Genomic DNA, 12,698 nt, shown 5'->3' on the forward strand with positions numbered 1-12,698 from the left:
TTTTCCGTCGAAAAATTTCACACCTTCTCGAATTTTTTTCTAGAAAATGGGTATGATTTCGGAGGTATGTCTATTCACAAAAAATGATTGTAATTAGCCCCCGCAACCGAAAATAATTTTTCCAGAACGATTTGGAATTTTTTTTTTCCGTCGAAAAATTTCACACATTCTCGAATTTTTTTCTAGAAAATGGTTAGGATTTCGGAGGTATGTCTATTCACCAAAAATGATTGTAATTGACCCTCGCAACCGAAAATAATTTTTCCAGAACGATTTGAAATTTCTGAATTTAATTGTTAATAACTTTTTAACGAAGCCTCCATCAACAAATTGGTATTCTTGATTTTCGTCTTATTTTGGCCTCTAGAATCCCCCATTAAAATTTTTCCCAGATTGAGTTGGCGATGACGGGTCAACGGTGACCCGGTATCGACTACCTGGAGGGTTAACCCATTTGATACTTACAGTGACCATAGTCACCCGTTAAAGTTATTTAAAAGTTTGCAAATATCAGGGCTCGATATTATGGCAGCCAACGATTAAAAAATCATAAATGTTATTTGTTAATTTTCTACCGATCTCTGCCGAAGATTCTTCGATCACGGAAAATTCAATATGCATCGTGTATCGTGATCAGATCGTACAGTTGCGATTTTGTAAACGAACGATGCAAAAGAAACACACGCATTTGCAGAGCGTCTCGTTCCAGCATTTTGCGCCAGTCGCTTTGAAAATGCGTTACAAACAAAAATTATTCCAGTGTGAGGTGTTTTGTGTGCGTGTGTGTGTGTGTCTACAATCGTCAACATTTTGGAAACCTTCCATACTCCAAATTAAATCTGGCTTTCGAAAAAATTACACGATAGGATCATCGATAAATACAAATAATGTGATATAAGTTAAAAAGTAAATTTTATGAAACACAGACTTTCAACTGTACCTGATGCAGGAAATTGTATAATAGTTATACTTTAAAGTCACGGATGATATGTGTTAAATGTACAAAAAGTATTTAATTTAGCTCGAACTGGCTCGAAATGGTAAATTTATTATACGAATTTGTTCATATTTTCCTGTGAATTAAGTGTCGTTTCATCGTCTAGATAAATAACTACAGTTTTATTCTGAGGTTAAATATCGTTTGTGCGATCAAGTTCGAGTTGATAGAATTAGCTTCCTGTCACTCTAGATCCAAAGTGGAACCGCGAAGTGTCAAGTATCTACATATTTTCCTTTCTCTATTCTAGACCGTGCACAATTCGATCCGGCACTAGAGAAGTGCACAATAAATTGGAGAAAAATCGAAGGGCGCACTTGAAGGAATGCTTTGAGCTACTAAAGAGGCAGCTACCGTCGCAGGATGAGAAAAAGTCTTCGAACCTTTCCATTCTACACGCCGCGAACAGGCATATACAGGTATGCAAACTAACATTATCATCCTTGTTGCTTTAATCGACTAAACAATATTCTATACTCGAGCTTATCATATATCCAAAAGTTATTTTCACTCTTCAAGTGAAACATTATTTATATCATTAGTATACAACATAAAAATTAGAGATATTTCATTATTATGAAAGACTACGAATACAACTCGTCTTTAAAAAAAAATCTTGAAAGAAGGAAATAACCGGGTTAGGTTAGGTATAAAAGTATTTTCGTTGTGTACAATGTGTTTAAAACTTATGCAATCTATTTGAGCAAACGTTAAATGAATTTTATAAATAATATAAATATACTTTATATTTGATGCTACTTATAATGTTTCTTATCTTAGAAAACAGCTTGTCCCAGTTTCTAAAATCGCCCTGTATAGCAAATTGAGTCATAGCTCGGTCCTCCAGACTTATCGTTGATTTCAACACGACTTCTGGAGCGCGAAATAACAGTCAACAGCGATTACAGTCTGCTTGGTTTGGATTTTTTCACCATCACCCTTGAACGTTCACGTAAATTTTTCTTTTTCTGGTCGATATTTGCGCCTGCGGTTGCAATAGTTATGTCGTCTATATCTTATCAACGGCCTCCAAGCTCGATTTCGTTCCACGCTACACGCATACTCTTCTTGCCTTTTTCTTCCTTTTTCTTTTTCGTATCCCGTATCTCTGGCATGCGTGTATACGCATTTAACTACACTCGAAGGCGATTTATTATAATGCCCCTGCCTTCGCGTACCTGCTGCGCTCAACCGCGGCAATAACAAATTTTTCCTCGAAAGTAAGTAAAACGTTAATTAAGCATAAAGCAATTCGATGTTGTGGTATCGCGTGGCACTTGAATTTCGAATTCCCGGTCTTAGCGAGTTGCATATTCGACTCAAGGTCGATGCACTCCGACGATTTGACGTATAATGTGTCTCGCGATATCGGGGACTCGACCTTTGAAATGTAATCGAAATTAATAAACCGAAAGCGACGATGTTTGTACTTACATGGTAATAACACTATGTACGACAAATAAGTGCTGATCAATTAATCTTCGTTCTGTTAATCGGTTTGGTTCGTATACTGCGCCTCGCGAATTACATATCGGCACGTGATGTAACCAGACAACGTTGTCAACGAGAGATCACAATTAAAACTTAATGAAACGAAATAAATAAACTTCTAAATCGGTTAAATGTAGTCATTTTTAACATTATTTTTATTGGTTTATTCGTATATCAACATGGTTGTAAATTTTATGTTATAAACCTAACATATAGTAATTAACAGAAAACACGTTGCTATGTAGCTTAGAAAACTAATCTGTTTTTTTTTTATCTTAATATTTGCCATACAGATGCCATAGTACTATAGAATGGCGAATGGTTTTTCTATCTTCCATTGTACGAAAATACAACAAAATCCGGTTTAATATATTCCGGTTCGACCGTCGTCCGTTTATTTCGGTTCAATTTTGGACGAGTTACGAAACGGACATTAACTTCACGTGGTACGACCAGAAGATTGCGCCTCCCCGCGAAGGTCGACCACACCTCCTCCTTTTCCTTCTTTCGTGATTCAACTTCAACCCTCCCACCAGTCTTTGGCCTCTTCCCCTCTTCCGTACCCTTTCCCTTTCCCCCTCCGCTCGTTCTCTTTCATCCCCCCCTCGGTTCGTTTACTTTCTCCATCTCTTTCTCCACCCTTTTGTTCGTTCTTCGCTTTTCGATTTGTTTCTTTCTAATACGCGCGCGGCATACGTTACGTCGGGGTCCCAAACGTACCCACGGAAACCGAACAGTCGTATTTCTTTTCCACCTTTCCCACTCATCATTGTTTCTCATTTCACCGCGTGCTCCGTCGGTGTATCATTCAACCTTTTCTCCCCCCCCGAGGAAATTGTTTTTCCATGTTTCTTCTCTTTTCTACGCGGCGACCACTTATCGCGTCTCTCCGTTATTCCGTCTGCTGCACCGGCTTATTTCTCGTCGCACGTTGTTTCCCTCTCTCCTCAATATCGTCCCTTCCTTGTTTATCGTCCGTGTCTCGTCCGGCTTATCTTCTATCGTTCCTCTCTTTTGTCATTCAACTTTCGCTCTTTGTCTATGCTTCGCACGATGCTACCCCTCACCTCCCCTCGTCTGTTGCGTATCACCGTATTTTCTGTCTGGATACGTTCCATCTCTGCAATTCCTCCACTCCTCTCCGATTCATTTACTTTCCCTTCCTTCGCCTCTGTTGCCTCCCTCTCTCTCTCTCTCTCTCTCTCTCTGTCTCTGGCCAGCGATTGTACACGTAAATTTCCCCTCTCTTTCCACGATCGTCCGTCTCGCTCCGGGTCATCCTTTTCTTCCCCACCACGCCAAGACGTTCTCGTTGTCCTCGTCCGGCTATCGCTGGCTTTCGTGTCTTTCGTCTCTGTTCGCGGTACGCGCGAATGCGTGCACGCCGGTTCTCCGTATAGAATCTGTACCTATATTGGTTCCACGTGACCGTGCGGCCATCGGTGTCACGCCGCATGGCACGTACAGCACACGCTGCTATCCGAACTTTTATCGTTCGGCGCCATTGTTGGCGACTTCGTAAGGTACGAGAAGCGACGCTGCTCTTCAAACATGTCGAAATTGCCAGACGACTTTCCGCACCGGTTGCGGTCAAACGCAATTACAATAACGATCGTAAGCTTTGGAGGATTTTTCCGAATACGTTGAGTCACGGGATAAATCATTAATCGTAAATAATATTTCATTCGATATCCGAGATGGGACGCAAAAATGTAAAATAAAAATTATTCTACGAAACATATTATTATTTTGGTTAATACAAATTTTCTTCGTCAAGTTCTTGCTGACTTAATATTTGATACTGAATTTTTGCAGTATTTTCACATAATATTATATTATCGATGTATATTATATAAGGTTGGAGAAGCATTATACTCCTTTGCCAATTTAATTTTTCTATTAGATTCGAGTCTTAAGTTTGAATGGGCTATATTAAGATTTTAATTTTTTATACGATTTATTCGACGATTTATTTGATCAAATATTTTTGAATTTTGGGATTGATTCGGAGTCGTCTTCGGGCTGTGGATAATCTAAAATTCTGCGTGGAACTCCGCGACATGCAAATATACCGCACGATTACCGACGCAATAATAACTTCGCGAATAGCTGCCAGACTTTCGAGATCGTTGAGTAAGCTACTGTATTATTTTGGAGATTAGTAGAACCTCCGTGGATATCGAATAGTATTATCTTACTTATTAATATTATATTTTTGTCGTTAAAGCTTGCTTGTTTCGTGCCGCCTGCTAAAAAAAACCAATAGACATAGCTAAACGTATGTTTATATATGCATGGATAGAGATTGAAGTGCAATGTAATTAATTAAAGCTTAAGTGCCGTAATTACAGAGTGCTCCATTAACGAAGTCGGAGCACGGTTAATGAATAGCGTATAGTGGTGTATAAAACGATGTTCAAAAATGTTAAGTCCAGCTTCGTAGAACACCCTTCTGCATCTGAAATTTACTTTGTCTTCTATTTATTACATTTGCTCATCTATGAGTCGAAGCCAACGATAGTGGCATAAGTGCCAGGGCAGATAGTGGCATAAAAGGTAGAAAGAAATGAGCGTGTAAGCTATTTACGTATATTCGAACGCGATACTGTGTTACGAATCCTGTTGGAGGCAGTTTGACCACGTGCTTGTGAGTCGCGCGTGCGCTTATTCATGCAACGATCTTCCTTCTCCTTCCGCTCCGATCCCCCTCCACATTCTCCTTCTCTGTTTAACCTTCGCGGCCCTCGCGTGTCCGTCTATTTCTGTTTCTGTATCTCCGTCCTTCTTCGCGATACATACTCCCCTCCTTTCGCTCGCCCCCTCCTTGTTTCTTGTGTTGTGTTACTCTAGCCGCCGCTATCCTCGTCTCTTCCCGTGCCGTTCCCTCCATTTTCTTTACACCGTGCTCTTTGTTCCTCCAAGGGAAGAAACACTGTCTCTTACTCGGCTCTGTTTATCTTTGTGTGCGCAAGTGGCTATCTCGGTCATCTCTTTTCCGTCCGCCTGGCGTTCTTCTTCGCGCGCGGTCGCGTTGCTCTCCTTTCTCCTTTGACTCTCCCCTTTCCCCCACTCCCCACCCTCTATAGCAGCTCTACCACGTGCACTATATCAGCGCGCGCCGGTAGCACTAACACTCGCTGTCGCATGCGTTCCTTCGCGAAATATTTTTGCTGATGTCACACGGGGCCGCTTATCGCGTTTTGAAGAAAAGACAAGCTTTCTGACCGTCGTACGCGACACGTACGAGTTATTGTTTTCGCATACTCTTGTGTACAATGCATTCGGAGCAGGGCTGAAACTCGTTGAATTATTTATCTGCCAGATATCAGAACTAAAATGCAATTTAGCCATTCTGTTTTTCTTTTAATTGGGATATATATTCATGCCCATACGTTACGATACCAATATTTATGAGTTCCCATAAGTTTAAATATCCAAATTTAATTATAGAATCTTCGATTTGCGTGTCTTTTCGAATACCTAGAACGGTCCGAGCGAAGACGAACCGCGACGCGCGCTGGTTCAGATTCGAACTGGACGCATTAAGAATTTCGTCCTTGCATATTTTTATCCTCTTCTCGTCGACTTCTTTGAAAGCGTGTGTATTGTTAACTGTTGGTGTTCGTTGTCACGTGCACGTTCCTTCGCGTATGTTCCACCACGTGACGTCAAATACAAGGCTTATCGTATTTCGAGGGAGAGGTGTCCTGAATCTGCAGGAGTATCATGTGACGTTCGCGAGAAGGTATTCTCGAAAGTGAAGTGAAAACATTTTCATCGGCTTTCACTCGCTTTTCTTACGCGCGCGACAGGACACTTCTAAAAAAAAACACTTAACATATACAGTGGGTTAACAAAGTCACCGTACAGAAAAAATTCTTTGTTATGATTTTATTATTATTCTGCTGTTTCTGTCTAAATAAAATTCCAACTTTTTAGGTGATTTTGACTTAGACTATAATTTGTAAATATCTACACAGAATTATATATTTTTTAAATATTTTCTCTACCATTTCCTCGTTCAGGCGTTATTTCAAATGACTGAAATTTATGAAATGCTAAAGGTAGAATTTAGTTTTGCATTTTGCGCTCTTCGAATCGGAATATAATTAATTTTTCTAGGCCAGCGAGTATACCACGAGACCCGCGAACGTTCCCATCGAAAATTATCGACGTTAGGATAGTTTCGTATGGCATTTCTTCATCGTTGCGATAACTTTGTTGCAGACGTTGAGGAGGAAGGAACGGGACTACGAGCACGAAATGGAAAGGCTCGCGAGGGAAAAGATCGCCGCTCATCAGAAATTATTAGCTTTGAAAAAAGAGCTCGCGGCTACCTGGGATCACATTGATTTTAATACTCTTTTGCCGGAACAGAATTCTGCTGTCGATGCAATAGCTACGAAAAGTGGTAAGTTTCACAATTAAATGCAAACTTAGATAGTAAAAAAAAACATGCATGTTCTTAACTTATGTTTAAAATATTTAATATTATCAAAGATATAGTTATTTTTAAATGGATCCCCTTTTGTTGAGCATACCTTCACGGTTGCCACGATTCCGACTGTTCCGCTTATCTGAAAAACGAACAAACTAGAAACCATTTTGTTCGGATGTGGCTATAGCAGATATAAAAATTGTGCAAAAATATTGAAAAATTAAACATTGGCAGCATTTTAAAGTTGGTTTATCTTTTGTAAAAAACATCGGCTTGTGACAATTTTAATAACGAATAGCACCTTAAATGATAGATGAGCCGTTCGAACGGCGTGTTAACGAAATCGTTTGCATTTAAGTTTCAGAAAGTATGGAAGTAGACGTGACTGGGCTCGCTCGAGGAGGCACGAGGTACAGTAGTACCAGTAGTCTGAGTAGCGCGGCCACAGCCAGTTCACCACAAACACTTCAAACCACCAGCACGACTTCCAATATTCATAATCAAGTTGCGACCGCGGCTGTTGTTTGTCAAACGCAGGGTCTGAACCTCGCGCAAAGTTCTAGGGAAAGTCCACCTGCAAGTTCAAGCCCTGGAACGCCCACGCCTAGCATTCCTACTCCGGCACAGGTAAATCGAAACACGAAAGATAGACGAGGGAGTCGACGGGCACAGTGTTTTCCGTATTAGTAGCAGATAAAGGGAATCTGCGGACGGTCGGATTAGCTCGGTCGGTTGGCTATCCTTCTCGTAATCCAAAGGTTCCGAGTTCGAATCTCGGGTTCAGCTACGTTCGCGCATCGCCCTTTTTCTCGCTGAAAGGGGGGACCTCGAAATCGTTAAAGCACCGAACAGCCCGTTGGGCACAACGCGAGTCTCTAGCGTTTGTGTGTGAAACGGTGCGAGAGAAAATACACACTTTAAAGTCACTGTTTATATATGAACTTGTATAAACAGTGTATGCGCGTGCGTACATATTTCTATCGTTATCTGACAACGAGTTTTTTTTTGTCGTAAATGGAATATGGAAAAAGATTTAATTCCTCCGACTCGTCGTTTACGCAATAGTATTTTTTTTATAACGCTAATGGACTGCGGATTTTATGCATTTGTGTCGCATATTAATAGAGAAAACGTGTGCAAAATGTATGCAGAATATGTTTTATGAGATAATTTAATAACATTAATTTTAAGTGCATTGTATTCTGTGTATGTTTAGCATACGTTCCATGAAAGAATTTTGGATTTTTATTTTTAATCCGATCGCGCGAATATCGAAGCTATAATCGTTATCAGGTTATAATTTTTTCATGGATGAGTGCGTTTCAGACGCTTGGCGATCGCGATTATATTTGTGTATTTTGGTTTACGCGACCTCGTAGCGCCGATAAAGATAAAAACGAGTCAAGGTCGGGCAAGGTCATTTCATCAATTAATGCAATATCCGAGGCGTTTCATAATTGACGAGCATAACTCTCGTGGTAAATGATTCAGTACAGAAATTATTTTTTACTTTACCATCATTTTTAAAAATTTAATTCTGAATATTTGTTCGGTACCTTTTAGTTACTTACACGTTGCAATGTTTAAAAACTAAGCGTACGTCGAGTTGGGCAAATGTCACTGTAAATTGTGTTCGCGTCCATAAATTGCATACTATTAAAGTAACGGTTACGGGCGATAGGATCAAAGTTCGCATTCGCGAAATTATAGATACGTTGTTTTTTTGTTGTAGGAGAAAGTTAACACGTCGTCGACCGGTATGGTGCAGCAACAGCATCAACTGCACCTGCCCATAAGTGCTCAGATGTTGAACACGAATCAAGGTTTGGCGACGATCGTCCCCACCCTTCAGCACATCGGGCCAAGCTTGAGGGTGATACCTGGCGACACGAGGCAGCTTCTGGTCACTCACACCACCGGGAACAACGAGTCTAGACCGTTAACGTTAGCCGTGCAAAATTCTTCGGATCAATCGAGGCCACTGATCGCTGTGCAATCGAACACTGGAAGTGAGCCAAGGCCCGTGGCGCTGGTCGTTCACTCGTCCACGGCCAACGACAACAGGGTAACGTTCGTGCATTCTAATCTGTCCAACAACGATAGGCCGTTGGCCCTAGCCGTGCAGTCGTCGGCCAGTGACGTCAGGCCAGTTACATTTGTGCACTCGGCGAACGAGGGAAGGCCGTTAGTTCTCGCAGCGCATTCTCCTGCACTGAACGTGTCGAGTGAGTAGCTTCCGATGTCGTGCGAAACGCAATTATGACTAGTTTCCCGTTAATCCTCTCAACATGAGCAATTCTTACCTCGAACGTACGGATAATCCTTAACTCGATCGTGGGGCCATCGCCGTTTTCACGAACGGCGTTCATTAGCGATGGGATCGACCGTTGCGCGAGTATCGAACCCTCATGGGTCATTCTAGAAACTGGAACGATCCCTGGCTCGTTCATAAGCGAAGATATAAACAACCGGTATTAGTAAATGTCGAATATCGCGGTGAAGATTATTCGTTTGACGATGTAACTTCGCTTTTCGAGCATCTTGTTTACGTAAATACTGTTAAGATTAGTAAAGACGTGTACTTGATAAGATTCTAAATGGAAGTAACATTTGCCCATGGGTCATCTAGACAATTGCCTCGTAGTAATTCTATTCTAAAACGCGGTAACACTGTTGATATAGCGATTCTGAATTGTGTTACAGACGCTCAAACGAGGATAAGAGCGGGTGACACGCAGACCACGCATAAAATGGTCGGCGGTGTGACACTGGTCGGCGGAAATGGATCGGAGCTGACTAGACTTCCGGGTGGCGCTGAATTGAACATACTTCCGGCAAATGGTACGGTTCACTTTCTCTGTTTCAGTGATCGTAAAGGCGTCAACTCTCTATACTACTTAAAGTCTCAACGCTTAAATACTTAAACGACTATAAGTTCTCTGACCGAGCATGAACTCTTAAAGTTTTAAAAATTGTGTCTGTTCGCATGGTATACTCTTAGAGCGCATCAAATACCAAGGCCAGGTCGCACAATTGCGATTTAGTAATGAGTCGATGCCAAAGTAAACAATTCATTTGCAGAGCGGTTCGTGCAACCGTGCGCGGTGTCGCTTTGAAAATGATTGACAGATAGCATGTAACTATCGTGCTTATTCTGAGCGTACAAGGCGATTCGTGTAACCGTGCAATTAATTTGTTACAGGCTTGACGCTAAGCCACGCAGGTGTGTCGCTCCAGACTGCAACGGGCAAACCTGGCTCGACCGTGATGCAGAACGCTCCGTCCACAGAAGGTATAGCTCACATAGTCGGTCCACACACGCCTCTGTCCGGTTTGACGCCTATCGTCACGCCTATGACGGTCGTCTCGCAAGGGAATCAGGTGACCGCTCACATTCTGGCGCCCTCCAGCCTCGCGGGTAAGATGATCACGACCCCGATTCTGAAGTCCGTGGCGCAGATGCCAATCGTGAACGCTCAGTATATCAATACCACGACCCTGGTGAAGCCGGTGGTCGTCGTCAGTTCCCCGTCAACATCCGCGCCACAGTCGACGGCGGCTTCCAGCACGCAACCTTCCTCGACCACGCACTCGACCGTCTGACAGAATCAAAGGAAAGTGAAATTAGTTTGAGAAACGGCTAGGTCGTATCGGTGCATCGAAGCATGGAGCGACGAAGATCGCGGCAGACCGACGTTTGGATCCACGTTTCGCTGTTGTTTGACACCATTGACGCGCGTCGGGCCGACGACTGGGCACGATGACGTGAAGTCGAACGGTCGCGTCGATGGGGACACGATCGCAGATGTCCCGGACGGAAGGACCACCGTGACCGTCACGATGTCGCCGACGTTGAAGGAAAGTTTTCTATTTTTGAACGTTGAGCTTGCGTTCCTTCGTGTTTAAATTCGATGTTTTTACGCTCTTCCAAAGAGTAAACCGACTGAGAGTGTGTTGGAAATGTCGTTGCTCAACTTGCGCGATTGCGCCTGGTACCTTGAATACTCCGAACAAGTACTTACCCGCGCGTAATCGAACACGGAAACAGTACGGACGCGATGCAACGAGGCAGCTCAAGCGAAAACAGTTTTAATAACAGACAATCAGACACTCGTACGTGATTAATTGTACAGTAAGTTCTTCGCTTGCGTGGTTAGTTCCACAACTTCCCGCGCCCAATTTTATAAATACCATGTATTGCGTATACAAATACGAATCGATGGAAGGCGGAAGCGGGGGTGGCTGAGCAATATTTACAACGTCCTTTTATTCGGAACCGACCTTTCTTCCTCTAGAATAAATTTACCTGTGTTATTTTCCTTTCAGAAGTCAACTCGAATTAAGCAGATGCGTACGGTGCCCCCTTTATCAAAATTCAAAAGTTCGAAAGACATAGGCATCTTGCTGTGAATTTTCTTCGAGTGAAAATTCGTCGATATTCACTATCGTTTAACCGTTTGTGTGCACAGAGATCGTTTCGAAAACCGCGACGAAAAAATATCAAACCTATAGCAATAACGGCATCAGGGGATCAAGTCTAATTTGTGCAAAATCTATTCAGCACTCAAACGGTTAATAAAGAAAGACTGTCGATTGTCAGGAGAAACATAATCAGTAATGTTCTTTCGCGTAACTCGAGATCGCGTGACTGGAGGACTTACTGTATATTCAAAATTTCAATTGATACAAGCTTTTGAAAACTATTCGAGACCAAGAACACGACTCGTGGCATAATCTTGTTTGCACGATTTTTAAATTGCATGACAGCAGAGTATGAAGCTCATTTACTATTTCTTCGGTACCTCGTCGCAATTGGGGAAGTTTGGCAAAGGTTACAAAAAAAAAGAAAAAAAAAAAAGAAACAAAACGACTGTTTTTAGAGTGATGTTAAATTAAAGAATTTGTACGATAAGATTGATTTATATGTTTTTGAAATTGATCGAAATCTTGAAATCGGGTGGATGATGATATATGCCTGTGCTTTTTAAATTATCATAATAGTGGCTGTGGAGAAACGATTATCGATGGACTTTGTCATACGCCTATGTTTACTTTCGAAAAATTAGATCGTATAAAATTGAAGTTTCGTCGTGCCGAAAACACTCGCCAAGGAACACACACGGTGTATGTTTATTAACGTGCTCAAGTATTTATTCGCTTATATTTATTCTACAAACTTAATTGAGCATCATATACGTTCGTCTTGGCTTTCGAATACCTTTTACCGGGTTAATTTCAGTAACGCTCACACACGCGATTAACGTTACGGGTACGTTTTCGAGGTAGTAGTTCATTGTCCAAAAAAACAAAAGAAAAAACGAAAACAACATTGTGTACATAACACGCGGGCTCTCGTCGAGTCGACGGACGCAACGCGTTATTTCGCATAATAATCGCCAACGTTCGGACGAACGGAGAATGAGCAAAAACTTCTTATCGCGTTGCAATCGAAGGAAACCGGAAAGAGACTACTTGTACACGCGTAATCGTTTTTACCGTACTATTTTGAATTGCTTTCTATCGCGTAGGTGAAAATAAAATTTACGTTTCATTCTGCAACATGAAGTTTTTCGCGCTTTCATCATTTGATATACTCGATGCGAGACCGTTAACGGTGGTTGTTCGGCTTAAATAGTTTTAACGAGACAATTGGCGTATAGAGTGCAACTTGGAACATGATCGAAATTTACTTATAAAACAGAAAAAGCTTTTTACGCGACTGATCATATAACGCCTCTGCATCACGTCGTTCAGGATTCGCGTTCGCGCGAG

General features: G+C 41.8%; 1 protein-coding gene across 4 annotated transcripts in view; it reads left to right on the forward strand.

The window, feature by feature from the left end:
* The window catches only part of LOC122400092 (max-binding protein MNT-like), a 40,901-nt gene extending 28,651 nt beyond the window's left edge, over window positions 1-12,250 (forward strand). For 3 of the 4 annotated variants that reach the window (XM_043401327.1, XM_043401328.1, XM_043401326.1), the window contains 6 exons: window positions 1,248-1,416; window positions 6,716-6,899; window positions 7,285-7,553; window positions 8,659-9,151; window positions 9,609-9,767; window positions 10,129-12,250. In XM_043401327.1, the coding sequence (XP_043257262.1) occupies window positions 1,248-1,416; window positions 6,716-6,899; window positions 7,285-7,553; window positions 8,659-9,151; window positions 9,609-9,767; window positions 10,129-10,529 (1,675 nt within the window). In that variant the 3' untranslated portion in view covers window positions 10,530-12,250. The remainder of the gene's footprint in view (window positions 1-1,247; window positions 1,417-6,715; window positions 6,900-7,284; window positions 7,554-8,658; window positions 9,152-9,608; window positions 9,768-10,128) is intronic. The other variant, XM_043401325.1, reaches the window with a different exon arrangement.
* Window positions 12,251-12,698: the final 448 nt, after the last annotated feature.

The sequence above is a fragment of the Colletes gigas genome, unplaced genomic scaffold, assembly GCF_013123115.1.
Source record: "Colletes gigas isolate AHSC1104 unplaced genomic scaffold, ASM1312311v1 Colletes_gigas_Sc00016, whole genome shotgun sequence".
Taxonomy (NCBI): domain Eukaryota; kingdom Metazoa; phylum Arthropoda; class Insecta; order Hymenoptera; family Colletidae; genus Colletes; species Colletes gigas.